This window comes from Strix uralensis, chromosome 5 (genome assembly GCF_047716275.1).
Source record: "Strix uralensis isolate ZFMK-TIS-50842 chromosome 5, bStrUra1, whole genome shotgun sequence".
In the NCBI taxonomy this organism is placed as follows: Eukaryota; Metazoa; Chordata; class Aves; order Strigiformes; family Strigidae; genus Strix; species Strix uralensis.
The window spans coordinates 44140435-44160099 of NC_133976.1; the positions used below are offsets into that span (position 1 = coordinate 44140435).

General features: G+C 38.6%; 1 protein-coding gene across 10 annotated transcripts in view; it reads left to right on the forward strand.

Annotated features, from left to right (window-relative positions):
• Nucleotides 1-19665, forward strand: part of NAV3 (neuron navigator 3) — a 563787-nt gene that overhangs the window by 358494 nt on the left and 185628 nt on the right. For 9 of the 10 annotated variants that reach the window (XM_074870640.1, XM_074870639.1, XM_074870634.1 and 6 more), the window contains 2 exons: nucleotides 7966-8083; nucleotides 8798-8850. In XM_074870640.1, coding sequence (XP_074726741.1) covers nucleotides 7966-8083; nucleotides 8798-8850 — 171 coding nt within the window. Of the gene's footprint in view, nucleotides 1-7965; nucleotides 8084-8563; nucleotides 8670-8797; nucleotides 8851-19665 lie in introns of those variants that run through there. The other variant, XM_074870644.1, reaches the window with a different exon arrangement.

A 19665-nucleotide genomic window follows, 5' to 3' on the forward strand; every position in this document is an offset into this window, starting at 1 on the left:
ACAAAGGAAACCTGTGCAAATTCAGTTCATTTTTCCCTTTACAGAAAACTTACCTTTGCTTTCTGTGGGTTTATTTATTAAAGTGAATGCAGATCTAGTCATGAAACTTATCCTCACAGTGACAAGACATGTATGAGACATAAGATTCCTGTGAGCTTAGCGTTTAGGAAGTGTCTCATTCAGGAAAAAGGAATGGGACCTCTGGCATGGAAGGCCATCATTGATATCCTGGATGCCCAGAAAAGTGGAATATGGCTTACTTTTTACCATTCCTCCTTTGGACAGAAACAAGTGTTCCTTCCCAGATCACCTGTTTCTTCCAAGGGAGATATGTCTTTGGCCAGGAGCTGTCAGAGACAGCCACGGCCTGTTTGGGCAGTCTTGGATGTTATTCAAGTGTGAATTCACATATAGCAGAAAAAGGGAGTTTCATGTATTCCAGCTCAGTTACCTGTATTGGAGAATGCTGGCACTGTCCTTTTGGTCAAATTAATTTCTTCACACATCACCACTTTCAAGACCAAAACATGTGCTTCCCTTATATTTGTCACTACTATAGCATCGCACCAGCTTACAGAAGCATCTTGGTGTATGTGTCGCTACACAGGACAGTCAGCAGCTTTTTCTATCACATCCTCCCTTTCCCCCATCACTTCTGGGACACATATATGCCAACATTAGCCGGAAGGGTTGCTCTGTAGGGAAAACCAGTTTGGTACTTAGGAACCAGCATCTCTAAGGTACACATTTTGGGGGTGGAGGGTTGCTTGGGTTAGTTTTTGATTTGTTGCATGAACTGAATGCCAGTTAGTGAATAGAGTGAATTCAGCATGCACTTGAAGCTCATGTATTTTTCATGTCCTGTATTTTATCTTACTTTTACTAAACAGATGCTGAAATGTACTTTAAAGATAAGAAATGGATCTAAAAATAATTCCAAAGTTGTACAACATGCAGTATTTATAACAGAAAGTCTCCAGGTTGGTGGTTTTGGAGGATTGCTCTGTGTGGCACTTCGTATTGTCTCCTGTTAATTCAGGAAGCTCGAGGCCAATATTAATCACTGTGGTGTGTTGCTCCCTTAACAAGTACCGCTTCCCAGCAGTACGAGTCTGCAGAGGAGCAGCTGCCTGGTGGGGTCCTCTGCAGCTGCAGGATGAATAGCTGGCTCCTTCTTGTGGTACTTTATTGCTATTGCACAGGACTGAAGAATAGCTGCAATAAACCAATAAAAAACCCCGATATGATTAAACTGTAAAGCAAATCGGTATGATTCTTCTCAAAGGATGAATGAGTTATTCCATTCTATAAAGAGTTGGATTTCTAACTGTGCAATATCCAAATTACTTAACAAACCTTACCCACAAATAAACACTCAAAGAGGCTTATACTGTTACCTTTCATCTGGCACAGATGCTTCAAAAATCTTGCCCCTGTGCCATTGGTGAATACTGGTCTCAAACACATGTATTAAATTAATTCTGAGTTGAGATTTGGAAGAAGTTGGAAGAAAGAGAGCACAGTAAGTCAGTACAAATGTTACTTGGGTGATTAGATCACAAACTGTAAGTGAGACTTGGAAATACAAAACAGCCCCCTTAAAGCTGGGTAAGTCATCTAAAGCTTGCCAGTGATTGTTGAAGAGTATTGTTTCTGTTCATTTTCTTAGCTGGGATTAGTGGAGTTTTATTTAATTGTATTTTTATCTGAAAATTACTGAGTAGTGTTGATGGATACATGCTGCTATTTACAAAATAGAAACGTACTATAGGGATTCCAACATTTTGGTTAATTGGTATGTATCCCTCTAAATTGTTCTCATTTGCTCGGTGGGATTCAGAAACAGAGTTTGTGGAATGTCATTTAATACTCATTTCATTTTGTTAAATGAAATACATTGGCTTCCATCTTGCCTATAAATTAAGTCATTCTAGTTTCATTTTCTGGCCATATATTTTTAATTGTGTAAATATTTTTCCTTCTCATGTAATTTGCTTAACATTACAAAAAGTGCCACCCCCAGACCCCAGGTTTACTTTATAGCAAATGAGTTGCAGTGTGTTTTCTATAGTCAGTTAAATCCAGACGTAAATTGGATGCTTGATCTGTCTCTTATGACAGTCTAAATGTGAACCATTGTTTTCAAAGTTAGCCCTTTTCCTTGCTAAGTGGAGGATTGAAACTAATAAATTATTCTTTTGCAACCCAGAGAAATAACCTTCAATAATAAAATATTTAAAAGGTCAGATCCTGCCTTCCAGTTGAGTTTTCCTTAGTGTAGAGGCAGTGGGAAGGAGAAAGGCATCTCATTGCAATCTAATTCCCTCACCCTATTCTAACGTTTGCCCAATGTTTTGCCCAGCTTCTCTTTATAAATACAAGCAGCTTCAGGGACACTCCAACATGTGTTTTGCTACCCACAATTTATTAGCCAAGAATAGCTACATTAAAGTAGAGTTGTGGTCATGCCCTCTCCTCTGGCAAATCCTCTTCATCAGGGACTCTGGGACTGTTATGTAGGCTCTGATGGGTATTCAACATCCAGGGTAGGCCACACACTGGAAAACTGACCAGTAAATAGATATACAGCCTTTACAGCCCATTTTGTAGCATACTGGAGAACAACAGAAACAAGTCATCAATCTCTTATTCTACAAGCATGATTTGAACGAGAGTCTATTGGTGAAAAGCTCTAAGTGCCATCAACTATCAGTTCTCTCTGATGGCAACATTTTAAGCAGAGTAAATACATTACACTAGAAAGTCACATAGCCCTTTTATTAAGTTAACAGTGTCATGTTTCCACTTTGGCTGACTGTTAAAATTCTGATGTTGGGGCTTTTTAATAGTTTGATTTTCTTTTATTTCAAATTTTTTTAAAGAAAAAAAAAAGGATTATGAAATGTATTGATATAATGCAGACATAGAATAAAAGACAGAATCCTACTGTGCTAAAAAGTACTATTGTATATTGCTGTGAACCATCACAACCCAGTTATACTGCTAGCAACACTTCTTGTAACAGATAACGTTTCCTTCCATTTCTCCAACTCTTGTTTTCTACAAGATAAAGAGGAAAGAAAAATCTGTGGAAGCTTGCTGTTGCCTACAGATTCCTTTTGAGAAATGGAGTTCTTAAAAAGAAATGGAATTCTTAAAAAGCCTCCCCAGCCCCACACCATATTACAGTGGCCCCAAAAGGTATTAGGGTTGTATTGTACACAGAAAAGAGCATGAAAGTGAGCACTGGGGGACAGCATTTCAATTCATTCATGCTAATGAATGAAGATACAGTTGTCTCCTAGAGAGTATTTTAAAGGACAAGTGATGAGAACTGGATACTATCTGTTTATTCCCACATATCTAGGAATGAAACTTTTTCATATGGTGGACAAATATTTAAATATTTTACAAATATAACCTATCCTCCTAAATGGCATGGAAATCTGTCACAAGGTCTTGGCATAACAGAGTTGGCAGCAACTGTTGTTCTTCCTAAGCAGAAGCATTGGCACATAAGGGAGTGACAGAGGCATACTCTAAGTATGGAAAGCTGTCTTCTCGATAGCAACAGAAGACCATTTTCAGATCTGAAACTCTATATACTGTAGCAAACAAACAAAAATATGCAGAAGGATCCTGATTCATGGAATATGCATTTTCCCACCAAGCCTATTTATAAAACTGCCTGATAAAAAAGCATATAGAAGAAATGATTGCAACTCAGACTATCTGGGTTGTATTCCCAGCTCTGTTTGCCCTCGAGTGAGCCACATTAAAAAAAAAAAAAAAAAAAAAATCCACCAAGAAAGCTTTTATACCTCAGTTTCCCCACATCTACAGAAATAATAAATAATAGGGGTGATCTCATTTGTGTCTGGAAAACATGTTGAGCTGATTTAGTGGAAGACATTAACAAAGTGTCATGCATTATTATTGCATTAGGCTGACTGTACTTCTGAAATCCATCTGACGTTTCCCACTTGGCACTGATTGCGGGTGGTAACATTTCTGTATTAATTTTAAAGAGGATGCATTATAGCACTGCCCGATATATAATTACAAGGTTTATGATTAAAGCATTTCCTAAGAAAGGAAGTAACCTGTGAGATCCTTTCTCTTTTTCACTTTGTTAAACTACTGTGTTACAAAGTGTATTGTTTCATTACAGATCCTGCCAAGCAGCTCTACTGTGCTGCTTATAGCTATGTGTGAAATGTCGAGGTGAAGTTCGTAACTATATTTGGGTATCAGAGTTTATTTCCTCTACTCTCTTAAAGGTTAGCATGACGGGCGGTTGAGGAATGCCAGGGCAAACTGTCGTTAACATGAGCAGGCTGTGCCCGAGCTCGCATTGCCCCGCTGAATCCTGTTTCGTGTTGCAAGCAGTTAAATCACCAGGCGCCGGGACGGGGCTTGGACCACACAAACACAGAATCGGGTCTGTTCCATTATCGTATTGCTGAGATTGGTTCTCCACGTGGCAGATAACAGCAGCTCTCCCATACGTTGTCAGCAGTCAGAGCCTAGTGTTGAAGGAGAATTCTCCCCAGTCAGACGTGCCTGTAAAGCAGGGTGGTAGGAGAGGAAGCTTGGAGAGGAAATGAGTAAGTCAGCAGCCTGGCCCAGTGTGTAGATGTAAGGCAGGGTTACTGGAGCAAGCACTGGACCTGGGAGGAAGTGTTGCAATGACTAACCCTCATGTGTGTGTTCTCTGAAACAAACTCATCATAGAAAATTCTAAAATAAGAGGATTTTGGGGAAACATTACTGCACAATTAGTGCAAGACGAAATGATCTATTGCCAGTTCTGAAAAGAGGGGGAGAATGCACAGCTCCTCCTTAGAGGCGCTCAGCACCCAATAAAAGGGCAGCACCCATAAAAAGCAGACAGTTGCATGAGGTTACTGATTTTTTAACCTTCTGTTCTGCATGATTTTTCTATCCTTTGCAAACTGAGTGTTTTCAATGATGATGCACACTGGATCTTTATGTTTTCACAAGGAGTTTAAGATCAAATTTCTAAGAAGCGCATATTTACATGGATACATGTAGAGGGGGGGATTCTCTATTATGTTTGCATCAGAGAATTTAATGTAAAAAGAATATAGTGGCATGTGTACATCCTTAGTATTTCATGTGTCTATCTACATGCTTTTCATTTTTTACAACTGACTCCTGAGCACTTGGGTCCCTGGAAGAATGAGATGAATGAGAAAGGCATCCTATGGGGAAGGGGAAACAGAAGCAAGTGGTGAGCCCTACAGAAAGAGAGGAAATTAAATGTGACATTCCACTGCCAACTGGGTTTTGGTTTGCCATATTGTCTCCATCAAAAACTCTTCACCTTTTTGGTTTGTTTTAGAATACTTTTGAAGTTAAAAAACTCCTCATCTGCCACTGCCTCCTCTCAATATTTTTTCCACCATTGCATAACTATCAAAGTACAAACCATCAGTAAAGTTTTGGGGCCACTGGTGTGATGTGCATTATCAACATTTGTTTACAAAACACTGCTTACCTTCTTTATGCTTGTCACTTTTAAATTAATGACAAAAGAAAATTATTAAGTGGGTGGGTGGGTGAAGTCCATTCTTTGAATACTAGATAACTTGCAAAGCAGGTGCCAGAATGAAATTTCCCTGGCTGCTTAGTGGGAGGATAGTTCAAATTGTAGTCAAAATTAGGATTGGTACACCAGATTACATGTGGGTGTGACAGATGAAAAAGAAAATGCTTAGTAAAGTATTTTTATTTGTAATGTGAAACTAAACTAAAATAATATTAGTGGGTATTCTGTATGTTCCAGTGGATCAGTTTCACTGGAATACAAAAAATAGTTCTGCTTATAGTAATAGTTCAGAGAATATTTCTGAGACATTACTTTAGAAGAATGACTGAAGTTGAAATACTAGTAGTAAGGAATACATGATGCTATGGGTGTAGTATGTGTCTTTTATCATCATGAGTTCATGTTGTTCTAATACATGTTCATACAGTCTTTAGAGACTCCACGTTAGCATTTATTATATATGGTTATATAGTTGAAGAAACACCCTCTTAGCTACCGTGGGCTTTAAACAACTTTTTAATCGAGCCTTTCATGTCACTCACCAGTAATAGTGAAAAAAGAGTATCAGTGAAAACAGGTGACTGAAGCAGACTTCTGGGTGCAGCAGGGAAATTTAAGGCTCCATCTAAGAGCAGCATTCTTTGGCTATGGGAGAGCTGAATCCACTTCCACTGTTTAATGCTGTGGAGTTATCTAAAGTTCTAAAGCTGTCAGGAGAGCTATGACAAACCAGCTGGTGATCCACCTGCAGGAATATGGGAAGAAATAGGGTAGACCAAACAAGTTACAATTCTCTGTCTCTTTTAATGAAGAGGGAGAAAATCTGTGACAAAGATACTCAGATAGTGAAGGAGTCCTTAGTATGTGAACATGTACTGGGTGGTGATACTTTTGCTGGGTGGAAAGTGGGTGTTGGTCTTCTGGGTAAGACTCTGGTCTGGGAATTGCATCTATTTTCTCACCCGAGCCTGGCTCTGCCACAGATTTCCTTGGTGAACTAAGCAAGCAGTTGATAGCTTTGACCTCTGTTTTTCTGTTCACAGAATGGGATTCTGACCCCTTCCTCCCTAGGGTCTGTGAGGTTAAATAAAAGAATGTTTATAAAGTGAGCTCACATTGTTTTTATGAAAGAGGTGCAGTTTCAACATTTTCAAAAAATAATCTCAGCAGGGAAAAAACCTTAGATATTATATTTATTTACACAGTGATGCTGTTGTACATACATGCTTTCTCTTAGTGGTAACATCCCACAGTAGCAGGAGGGTCTGTACAAGTCCTTTTTTCTGGGGTGGGGAGAGAGGCCATGGATACCCCATGAAAGGGAGCCAGCACTGGCTGTCAAGAGCCACTGATACCCTCTAGCTGTGTGACACCTCTGCACCAAGCTCCACTAGTCCAAGCTGCCTCTGCATGCTGGGACACCCCGGGATGGTGTGAGCACGTCTTGGGGTGCACTTTTCCTTCAGTACATAGGTGAAGGTGTCTGTTCCTCTTATTTCTTCATAGGTGAACCTGATTCCCAAATGCTCTCTCTGTGTATGTATATGCCTTATGAAATACCTTCAATTTCTCTCTTCAACATCCCCCCCTTCCTTATTTTGGAGGATGTAGCTCAGCTGGTCCTTTTCAACCTTTTGTTGATAAGTGCCATTTTTACACTGCCTGTTGCTAAGTATTTGGTGCTGCTCAGTCTCACCCTTCCTCCCTCCTCTTTTGGCGGAGAATGGTTGCAGCATATTTCCAGAATATATACTCTAATTCGAGCGATGAGACTACTGTACATCTGGTGCTCTCAGTCTCCTCTGTGCACATTACAGCATGCTGAACCATAGGCGAGGGGACAAATGATCCGTCCCTACGTGGCGGGACATGGTGATTGCTGCAGAAAGTGTCACAGAGGCATCGCCAGGTGAGGAATCACCAGTGACAGCCCGATGAACTCTTACCAAAGCACAGGCACACGTCTCCACTATCACTTTCTCTTAGGCAGTCCCAGAGCGTGAAAGTTGGTGGTGGGGCATGCTTAGAGGTAGAAACATGGTGGGAGGTAGAATTGCGGTAGAGGTGACTGATTTATGGCAGGAGTTTCCTTTACAGTCATAAGGGGAATTTTGCTTGGTCACAGCAAGTTTGAACCCTCATGAAGCAGCCTGAATCATTTGAATTTAAAATAAAGCAGAATGGCAGGGGGAGGGACATGGCTGTTAAAAAAAAAAAAAAAAAAAAAAGGCAAAAAACACACGTTAAAATTGTTTCCTTTGGTGCTGACTTCTTAAATGGGAATGTGATCCAGAATAGTTCTGGTGTGCAAGCCAACATTTGTTTTAAGGATTTTTATTGTCTTCTTTTCTCTCTTCCCCCTCTCTCCCTTGCCCTCCCCCTCTGCTCTGCAGATTTACACTGACTGGGCTAACCACTACCTAGCAAAATCTGGCCACAAGCGGTTGATCAAGGATTTGCAACAGGACATTGCAGATGGAGTTCTGCTAGCAGAAATCATCCAGATCATCGGTAAGACCAGGGTTGAGAAAAGCACTGTGAGCTGACTCCTTGCATGGGGGAGTATATAATTCAACTTGAATGTATTTAACAATAACATGAACCCTGAATAATACAATTTGACTGGGTCCATATGTCTCTGATATTTGTGTGGTTCATCCTTGTCTTAATTAAAAAATATGTTTATGTGAGCATGTTTGGAAGTGGCTGTTTAACCATACTTTAAATGGCCAGAACTGTATCTTACACACTTTGAATTGTCAGAAATGAATGCTCCATTAAACCATATGTCTCCCATGTGTGCATTTTGTTAGTTGGAGTGGCTCATACTTTCTGGGATGCCTTGAAACTGTATCCTGACCCTGCAAAGACAATTGTGGAAGATTTCATGTCAGCAGTTATTTTGCAGGGGCTGAAGAATTAGCAGCGACCTCCTTCGCACTTCCCCCTTTGCATGATTTGGCATGTGGAAGCAACTGCTGCTAACAAGAGTGTTGTTACTGTACGACTGAGCTTTACTTAGAAAGGAGCTCTGTGTCAACAAACCCCTGTGCACTTTATTATTGCTGTGTCTTTTCTGCTCTTTTTCTGTTTTGTGGTGGGTTTTTTTGTTTGTTTGGTTGTTTTTTTAGGGTTTTTTGTTGGGTTTTTTTTTGGCCAGGGGGTGGAAAGGAAAGTTTTATCTCATTGTTTACTTCTGTTTTTCTCCTCACTGTTTTTGTTTAGCAAATGAAAAGGTTGAAGATATCAATGGCTGTCCCCGGAGCCAGTCTCAAATGGTAAGAATAAAATATATTTTTAGTTTGTGTTGGCACCTCTGCACTTTCCTAAAATGCTTTTTAATAATGATTTGTTTAGACTGTGAATATTCTGTCCCACATTTACCATAAAGTCCTAATTCTCATATAGTGTTTCTGGTACTTTTTTTTTTTTTTTTTTTCCCACATGTGCTTAGGGTTTGTCACTTCATTTCTGTGCTTGCTAACTTTGGGACTTGAGGTAACCCAGCAGCAAAACTTCATCACTTGTAATTAATCCAGAGCTGCCTTACCAGCCCTGTTCTTCTGATGATTCAGATAATTTCATTTAACTTCATTTTTAAGGGCAGAAAATCCAAGAACAAATTTTTAAGTGGAGTCTTTGTGTCTGGAAAACTGGTTTGATGAACAAGACCTGCCAAATTATTTTTGAATATAAATAGCCTTGTGGATTGTCCACTGTAAAGTCCAGTTAGATGCACTGACTTGAAGACTTTCAGAAATAGCACTTTAGTCATATAGCTCTCTGAGCTGTAGCTGGCAGCTGCTTAAAGGCATTTTAACACTCTCAGGCAAGAAGCATGTTGTGACTGTGATTCATATGGAGTCTTATTAATCTTTTACTGTGTTTATGGCCAGTCAACTACATTTAATAAGATAAAGCCTCCTTAGCAGGCTGTGGAACTGACAGGTACAAAATCTGAGACTCAGTAACATCACCATGCATTTACTGAAGCATTTGCAGTTCCAGTCAAGCTCCCCCATACTGAGGACTTTGCCTTTCTGTTCACATCCAAATAGTATGTGAATAAGGTGCACGATTCCATAGCGGGCAAGGATTTTTGAGTATAATGATTTGGATGAGCTTGTATAATAGCAAACTGCTGAGGCTGGGCTTAAAAAGTGAAATGAAGGAGAAAAAACTTTGCATTTATTCAGTGCATTTTTTTAAAGGAGGAAGGTATTTGCATCTTTTTTCTGCAAAGCTTCAAAAGGTAAAAGGAAAAATTTTGAGTACCAGTGAAGTGAATCGTTGAGTCTTTCGGTTCTTACTTTTCAAAAAATGTGCAGGTTTAGAATAAGCTTTTTCTCTGGATTTCAGGCTTTTTGAAACAGTCCATAGTAAGAATAAGCAATTTCCTTAATAATACTTATTATTTTAATTACTCATATTACAGCAGCACCTAGTGGCCCTGGCTGAGAGCGTTGGGAACTCCAGCATGGAACTCTAATATTACACACACAGATCAGGAGATAATCACCCTCTACTTTAATCACATTAAAACCTGCCATTCCAGACAGACAAGACAAACAAGAAGAGACAGAAGCATAGAAAAGTGATATGATTCCTGAGGTTATGTAAGTGATTAGTGACCATCTAGGATTGCTTAGGGACCCACCACTCTGATGTCTATCGAGCTTCATTTCCATGAGAGAAAGCCAAGCTGCAGAGAGAACTATTCACTTTAGCAACGTTTTCATCTCCAAAGTGACATTTGTGTATGTTGCATGTTGATAGGTAAATCTTAATGTGACATAGGCATTCTGGATTTTACCTCTAGTTCTGCTGCAGTTATGGGGGAAGCATGGTCAATGCATTCCCATGCTGCAGTAGTACCTGTGGGAATCTCTTTGTGGCCATCTTCCTCCTCCCATAAGCACATCTCTCAGCTCAGCCAGGCCAAAGATTATGTCTTAGGTGCTCTGGGTCTCAAACCAGATGCTTCAAACACTCATGTACATAGTCGTACATCAGTATTTGCACAGTGCTAAAGTGTCACATTTAGCCACTTTAACTTAATAGAAATAGAATATATTTTTTCATCCTTTGATTTGATCTCTTCATTGTATTGTTTTATCTCTACAGTCTGATCAGGTTTTTTTCCTGCCTTTTGACATACCGATTTTACACTGCTGATTCCTTCGATTGATCTAGGAAATTTAAAATGTACTGAAGTTAAAATAGTTCAAACATGTCAGCTTTCCTCTCAGGGCATCTCAGAGACCCCAGCTTTTGAGTCTGCTCTCCATTTGTTTCCTTTGGGTTGTGCACTGATCTAGCCTAGCTGAACGCACCATCTTATCGTATTTTATGGTAATTTCCCTTGACAGTGCTCAACTTTGTTAGCCCACTCAGTTAATGATAAGCCAATTCTCTTCTTCTTGTAGCAGTTGACTCTTGGTTGTTTGTAACATGCAGAAAAAAAAAAGTAACGGTGGTCAAAGCTAGTTTACATGTTCAACATATGCCAGTATGTAGCATTATGTCCTGTCAGGATTTGTCTGCCATCAACCATCAAGCCAGCAACAGTAATAATATTCCTATAGCGTGTTTATTACCATTCATTCACTGCTTTAATTTTAACATTTTAAGTTAATAAACCTCAAGAATCCCACCCTTTTCTTTCACATGTGTTTTCATGATCCTTGCTCTCATAACTTGCAATTAAGGAGAAATGTTTTCTGTATTCATCTGTCACTTGATACCCTTCCCAGGAGGTGATGTCTAAGATATTTTATTAGCTTAAAAGAAGCTGGAGAGCACTGACATGGATTTTCTGCTGCTGAAAACACTTGATATCCCCTGTAGATAATATTGATATCAATTCATAATTAATCACTACTAATATTCCCAAATTCTGTTTCACTCACCATTTGGTTTTCCTCTTGCCAATGGCTTCATCTTTCAAGTGATATTTAAGGCATCTCAATTCAGCTATTGCCTTAATTTGTAAACATATTTTAATGTTTGTTTTAAATATGTGTAAAATGCTTCTTTTTTAGTTTTCTTTTAGTTAGGTCTAATGCAATGTCTTGCACTCTATGCTCGTCTCGGCAGTGATATATAAAGTACTTGTAGACAAGTTGAACTGGCTCCACAGGTCCACGTTCATAAAAATTAACACCTGTGAACCCCAACAGCATTCAGTTTCTGCATAGTTAGCTTTACCAGGATCCTCGTGACTGTCATGCTCACACATTTGATGTTACACACAGAATTTGAGAACCTGAGATGTACTGGGGAATAAATTATTTCATATTCAAATCTCTGAAACTTTAAATAAATGAAACTTGCAAGAGAATTGGCAAGATTTGCTTGTTTACTGTGTAAATCTACTATGGTAAAAAGATTCTGGTATTTCTTATGAATGATTTTAATAAAGATAATGATGATTTAAAACTATATTATAACACACATTGCCTGTCTACAGTGTCATATAGAGTCTTCTGCTTGTCTTGCCTATTTTTTTGTTTACAGCTATGCATTCAATGAGGAATACGGCAGTTCAGCTTTTTTTTCATCATTTATTTCAATCCCTTCAATGTAAAAAAATACCACATTCATTTCTATCTTTTCCTTGTATGAATTACTGTAAGTCTATCAATAAAGAAAACCTCAAATCATCTTTATTTAGAAGATAGTGGTCTTTCAAGGGCTTACTTTTTGATACAACCAAAAGCTAATTCCTTTCTACTTCTTTATAAGCTATTTATTTCTTTAATTTCTGTTGTAAGTTCCCCCATCATTAGAAAAAGCACAATAGTGTGTGGGTAGAAAATACATTATAACGCTTTTCTCTAATGGTCTAAAGAGAAAAATTCAGATTTTTTTTTTCTTCCTGAACATAGTAAAAATGTACTGGAAGATCTCCAGTGTTTTGTCTCTAAACAGATCATATTGAATTTAGAGTAAGAGCACAGAGTATCGAATTTAATCCATCCTGGGGTTGTCAGAGAAAATGCAATAGAATCAAAAAGTGGTAGGCTGAAAATCTTTTTATGGTGACATTTGCAGTATTGTCCCTAGAGAATTTTACAAAACTAATGTTTCTATTCTTTCCTCATGTAGTCTACGATGCTTTCAGCTGCATAAATAGTAAAATAAATTCAAAGTTGCCAAAAATTTTTAGTATATTGTTTTTCAAGTTGATTTTTCCTTCAGAGATTGATGTTGTCTTATTAGCTGGTTTTTCTTCCTTAGAATTCACTCTTGCTACTTCCCATGAGAGCTGTCTATGCCAGTACACATCTATGAACAAAAGCCTCCTTAATTGTAGTTGGTAGCAGGGATTTTCTCATAGTTATTAAAGGGCTGGAGAGACCCTTCTTATTAAAAGGCTCCTGATGTAGTTGCATGCATTTAATGAAGACTGTTTCTCATTTTGTCAGTCTTTGACACAGTTTTCCACCGGTTTATATAACCAAAGGTATGCTTCAAAGGTAATTTTTATGGTTTAGGATACAGACATGCTGCAGTCCAACAGAGGGAGTTGAGCTCAATAAAAATACAGGTCTTGCTTACCACATCCTGGAAATCAGGGAGTTGGAAAAGGTGTTGGAGCTGTGGCACATTGCCAAATGGATATGAACATTTAGTAAGAAGCTGTAGTTAGCAGAGCTGACACCATCTTTGGGTGAGTAGTAGTGTATCTGTTAAAAGTGGGAATCAGTATGACTATGTACAGCACTAATAAGATCATTTCTACATTGTACTTGATATCATTAATAATTCCTTTAAAAAGTTGTTAATAAGTTAGAAATGTTTCAGAAAAGATCCACAAGGATACCAGCAATTTTGCTTTATTCTATGATACTGAAGAAAAATTGTATACTTAACAAGAAGAAGGTGGAGTAAGTGAATCGGTCTCTTCTTAATGAGGGAACATTTTTGTGATAGAGAGAACTTTCTGTGACATAGTTAAAAAAGTGTGTGAAGCCTGAAGCTGAAGTAGGACAAAGTGACCATGTCTATACTGGTAGACATTGATTTGTAATTTATTGGGTAGATGTGCTTTGTCGTGTTCCTGTTGTCTCACAAAAGCCCCTGGTGACTCCCTCTCTGTTCATATGCTTGGGTTTTTCTCCAGAGAAAGCCAAGGTTGCAAGGGGATGAGATTCATGCAAATCTCTTCTTAACAGGTAGTCAGCCTATGAACAGGATGAATAGGTGGACACTGAAACTGCTAAGTGTGCCACAGAGTATACTGGCCCTACAGTATGTATACATCCCTTCAGTACAGACACCTGTTTTCAGTCTTCCTCTGACAGGGTTGTGCTGGGCAGACACTGTTGAGTAGCATCTCTTGGTATCCAGGAATGTCAATATCCAAGGACAAGAATATCAGCATTAGCATTCTGTGTCTAAAATTTGTTTGTGAAAAATGGGATAATTTTGTATAAAGTAAGCATTACAGGTTCTGCTAAGGCCCATAGAATTCCATATGAAAATCTGTGGGGTATGGTTACATGGAGCTCTTTGAGGATTGGGAAGCCTGAAAATGTCATCACTACGTTCACTGTCAAGTGGGCCCACATGTGAGCTCTTTCTGTCTGCACAGTGTTGAACTGTGTAAGAATTTTCTGGCTTTGGTGGTGCAGTTGTTGGTGAGATTGGTGGTATGGATTCAAGATATGCTTTCTGTGCTTTGGAGCAGCTCCAGGTGATCCTTTCACACAAGAGTGACACATTGAAGTATATAGAGAAATTTGTCTAAGTGTAGAAATATGGTCCCTTCCAACTGGAAATTCAATCTGAGTTTTTAAAACTAATCCAAGCTCCTTTCATGTGCAGGACAGTTTCTTCCTGCAGTTCCACCTGTGCAAATTTAAAGCCTTTTGTTTAAATTCAGACTGTCACCCCATGGCTATTAGTGGGTCTTCACAAATTTCATGACTGGCTGCTATGAGAGTTTTATGAAAATACAAGGGAATAAGAGACTCTAGTTTTCTTAGCTGTGTAGGTTTGGTGTGCTTAAATGAATGTAACACAAGACAGTAGTCTCATTGCTGTATTTCCATGGTGCATGCTTACATACTTAGTTTTCAGAAATTATATGAATAGCCTGAAGTATAGACAACTCTGTTTTAGGGAAGATGCAGTTTGCATAAGAGATAGGACAAGGCCTGAGAAAACAGCCTTAGTTGGTACAAATCTCTGCTTAAAAATGTAGTCAAAAGGAATGGCTTCTCACAATATGAGCAGGAGAGAGTCAAAAACTCATTTCCCTGTCCTCTGTGGTAGGTAAGGGATATATGGGATTCAATAATGGAGTAGCCTGAAGGGGGAAAAAATTAAAGTACTTTTCTAAAAGGATGACATGTTCACAGCATGATATCTAGGGAAGTGATCTCAGTAAAGCCAGAGGAAAAAAATTGAGGTCCTGTGAGAAGTTTCCTGTGTTTATAGACAGGAAAGCTCATATTTTAGCTGCATTACATAGAAAGAATTTGCAAGACATAGTCATAGCTTGTGTGGAGGTGTTTGGGGGAGAGCAGACTTGAAGAATATGCCCAGGGACTAGGTAGAGGACAGTGTGGAATAGATCAGAGGAAGATTAAGAGTTTTGCTCACATTGGCAACTTGTTAGAAAGATTATTTTGATTTCCATGAGAGTATTCAGATCTGGAACAGAGAAAGAGACAAGATTCTCCTTCCAGTGACATTGTACCTTTATTCTAGATTATTATAATCCAGATCATTGGCTATTTGGAATGCCAACATCAGGAATATACATACTTATTTTTATTTGCCAGAGAAGTTTTCAACATACAGCATCAAAATCTGCACATAGACACCTTTACCTTCTGTACACAGCACGGGTACAGCCATGAGAAGACTGGTAAACATGATTTCTTCTCCAGTCTGTCAACTTCCTGGCAATACAGATAGCATGACATATCTTTTGCCTTCTTGTGTACACTTAGCGTGGGGATTTCCAGTATCATCTTAAAAATCCCCTCTGCTCTGGAAGTCCCCCTCTCTGCCAGGTGCATTATAAAGGGCCTGGTCACACTGGAGATGAGCAGTCATGTTTGTATTAGAACTTTCTTTTATGGGCTTCCTTGGGTAAAGTAAAAGACCTGTTACCTCTTGGAGAAGACCCTGCTCTGCCTTAATTAAAAGTCCACATTTGGATTTCTGTTCCCATTGATGAAGGCAGAGTTTGGACAACAAAATAGATCAAAGGGCTCCAAGTTGTTCTTGATAACTGCCCATATTGCCCATAACTTTGTGTGGCCTCAAGACAGGGTGTTATCCAGAGGGGAGTTTTATGAAGACATTTTGCCTTCAGTGTAGCTGAGCCTGTCCCTGCATGTTATCCAGCTCCCAACAACTGCAGCTTTTCCTTGGACTTTGTAAGTGGTGGCAGAAGTATCACGCTCCCCATTCTAGGAAGAATTTGTCTTGGTAATGTGCAGCTTATACATCTTTTGGTGTCCCTCCTCCCCAGGGATTTAATTCCCAGTTAATTCTACATTTCTGAATCCAGCTCTTGTAGTTTGTCAGAGTAAAGCCTCATGCAATTTTTTTTCTTTTTTTTCAAGAGTGTGGGTAAAATACCCATTGGAGCCACACTGATGACAAATACTTTTTTTCACAGTCTAATCTTTCCTATCTTGCAACAGCGGCAGCTCTGGACTGAAGCAGGCAAAGCCGATAGAGGTCCATTATGAAAGGATCTAAGCAGATGTTTATCTCTTCAGGAAATGACACTCCTCAACATGATACATATTCAGATTTCCCTTTTTCTGATGGTAGTTTCAAGTAGACCCATACAATTTTTTACTTAACTAGCTATGCTTTCTGAGATTCCTCACTAGGTAGGTGATTTATATTCAACTTGTGCCTTTACTGGGATTCCCAGAAAAGTGCTTAAAACTGTCATAGCCAGGAGCATGTCTTATCTATCCTTCTGAAGATGTTGTCTTGGACAAGTCCTCTCATTTCCTTGGTAGGTTCAGAGTGTGATCTTCCCTTTGTGAGCCAACACTCTTCCCCAGTGACTGTCCTCAGCTGTTCCAGGGAAAACTTTCTTGGACATGTTTGACACATCCAGCCACTTGCAATCAACTTCAGAGCATTTACAATTCATTTGGCATTCACTGAGTGTTCAAGCTGACTATCTCATTAAGGTCTCCCATATTTCCTTGGTTGATGATAGGAATGTAACTACTAGGATACATTTTCATTTAGCTCTGCTCCAGGTTTATAGGGCCCTGAAGCCTATTCCTGAAGCCTGAGAAATCCTGTGGCATACAATTCATGTCATGTCCTGGAGATCAAAGTAGTAAAAAATTATTATCAAGCCTTCTACACATGTATTCATGTCATCACCTAGAAATAATGGGGATGACAGCACGAATCTGTATGAGATCCTCTTCCATGTGTCGGAAAGTGGCCACTCTGTTGAACCAGTGTATGAGCACCAGGTCATACCTGAATGCTTTTAATTTGCTCAGGGCACTGAACATTTTGGGGAATGAAATAAGCCCTTTCAAACTCTTGAATCATAAACGATAAGTGCAGGACAAAATTTTAGAAACTGACCTTCAGGACTGGACTCTTCCTCTTTGTTTTAGACATCAACAAACCCCTTTTATAAACTTGTGTAGGCCTTTTAGGGGCCCATGGCTTTTCTCTGTAATACTGCATGTCACAGAATTTAAAAATTCTCTGGCTAACACCAATGCATGTAGGTATATCTACACTGTAAATATACAAATAGATAATGCAAATTGAAGAATAGTTGCAGGAAGTAACATCTCTATAAATGCAGAAATTGAAGTTTATTTTCTGTTTGCAGATGAAATTAACTTGATATAAAGACTAGAGTAAAAATGAAAATGAGATTATCAAAAATAGAGGTGTATGGCACCGCAAAAGACAAAAATAAAGGGAATAATGAGGGTCCATGTAAGGTTAAGTTATGGGAATAATTGTGACAGTATGAATGAAAGGAATAAAGAAAGGAAAGAGGACAGAATTTCTGTAAGGCTGAGATTAAAGATGTTAATATTAAAGATGTTTGACATTCAAGGATGAAGAAGTAGGAATTCTGGTTCTCTCTGCTGAATTCTCTTTGCTGAAAAGAGATTATTAATGTTATTAACATAGCCAGTTTGAGTAAGATGACAGGTAGATTGGTTTAACATGAAACTGGAAGAGCAGGAATTCCGACTGCTTTTGTGAACAAACTCTAAAATGTATAAAAACTCTAGAAATAGAAGAAAAAATATAGATGGGGTGAGAGCTGGACAGACAAGCAGAATAACAGTTGCCTTTTTGTGCAAGACCAAACATGTTTTTATTGTGCGGGAAAGAGGAAGCCGAGGAAAGGATGGGAGAATGGCTGCAAGTATTAGATCTAGTAGAGCATGAAAGAGGAAACTTCATCCATCCTGCCTAAGGATATTACAGGCTTGGAAATGAAGGGCAGGAAAAGGCAACCAAATCATCACTTTTTTGATATGATTTGATTCTGGTTTGGCTTTTTGTTAGACCTCTTTATTCTGCACTGAAACAAGCAGTCCTCTTTACATCCAGAGAAGATCTGAGAACATTAAAAGAACCACAGGATTTATGACAGTCCCTCTTCACAGAACAGCTCAGAGTTACTCACATCAGGCAGTGAGATGCATATTCCCCTGAGTCACTTGCATTTGACTGTCTGAAGTCATAAAAGAAAATGCCACAGGAACACATCCTGGGTATTATTCTTCTAGGCTGGAAGAAGTACATTATTCATTAAATATAAATCATATGTAGTTATTAGCCTTTTTGTTTAAGCTTACAAATTCCTTGTCCTAGTAGTGTGTCCAATCACATAAGTATAAGTCATCTAGATGTTAATGAAATAATCATGTCATAAAAAGTACTTATACTGTGATGATATCAGTCTCCATGAAATCTATTGAGATGTTAGGTTAGGGCTGGGTTTGCTTGGTTAGGGTGCTTGGTTAGGGCAGGGATTAGGGTTATGCATATTTTGCTTCTGTAGATGAAGATTGCTGAACAGAAAAAGATCTTTTCATTCCTTAAAATCAACTATTTTCCTTCACACACCACACACCACACCACCACCCACCCCCCAGCAATTCCTTGAAACCCCCATTCCTTAATCTATATCTGGAATATGCCAGTAGGTCCATGCCACTGAGGCATGTCCATCACACCCATCTCTTCTCCCCATTCCTAAATTGTGTTTGTCAGGAAGGTCATTCGATCAGAAACTCATGTTAAACTATATTGGGAGATATGCAGAGATGAAATATTGAAGTATGCTTGTGACATACACTTTGAAGTATTTATTGTTTGAAGAGATGTAGTTGACAGTCTTCCCATTTCTCCCCATCTGTAGTTAGCTTTCTACACTCTTCAATTTTCTGATGGTTTTTTTTAATTATTTTTTTTTTTCTCAAAAATGTCATGTGAACATTCCCCAAGCTTTGGAATTGATGAAATATATATTTGTGATACAGATGCTTAGACAAAGAGACAATGAATAGATGGCCTTGAAACCTCCATTAATAGAAATGCACTGAAAAGTCTTAACACAAATATGCAGTTAAAATACATACACAAAATTTGACTATGAGATGCATTTTGGAAAGCACCTGCTGGTTATAGTCACTAATACATATTTCCCAGATAGCAGCAGCAGGATTACAGTAAATATGTGTGCTTCATGATGGTGTATTTTTATCATCTTCTATAGGGAGAGTATGTTATAAATACTAGGAATGTCTAGAATGTTTACTGGATTTAAAAATAGAGAAGAAAGTGCGTGATGTTTAGCTGAACAGCAAAAATACATATTTAAGCTGAACAAGAAAATAAACAATGTCTCTGAAGTGGTTTTATTTTACAGTATATCCAAACAAGGCTTTTTGATAATTTTGAGATTTTGTCAGCTTTCTAGATTTTTACCAAATGTTTGATTATTTTGGAACTGTGGCAAAATGCCAGTTCTCTTATGGTTATAGCTGAGGACTTACTTCTATTTAAAGATTTTCTAACCACTCCCTTTACAATACTTCTGCTTAAACTGTCTTATA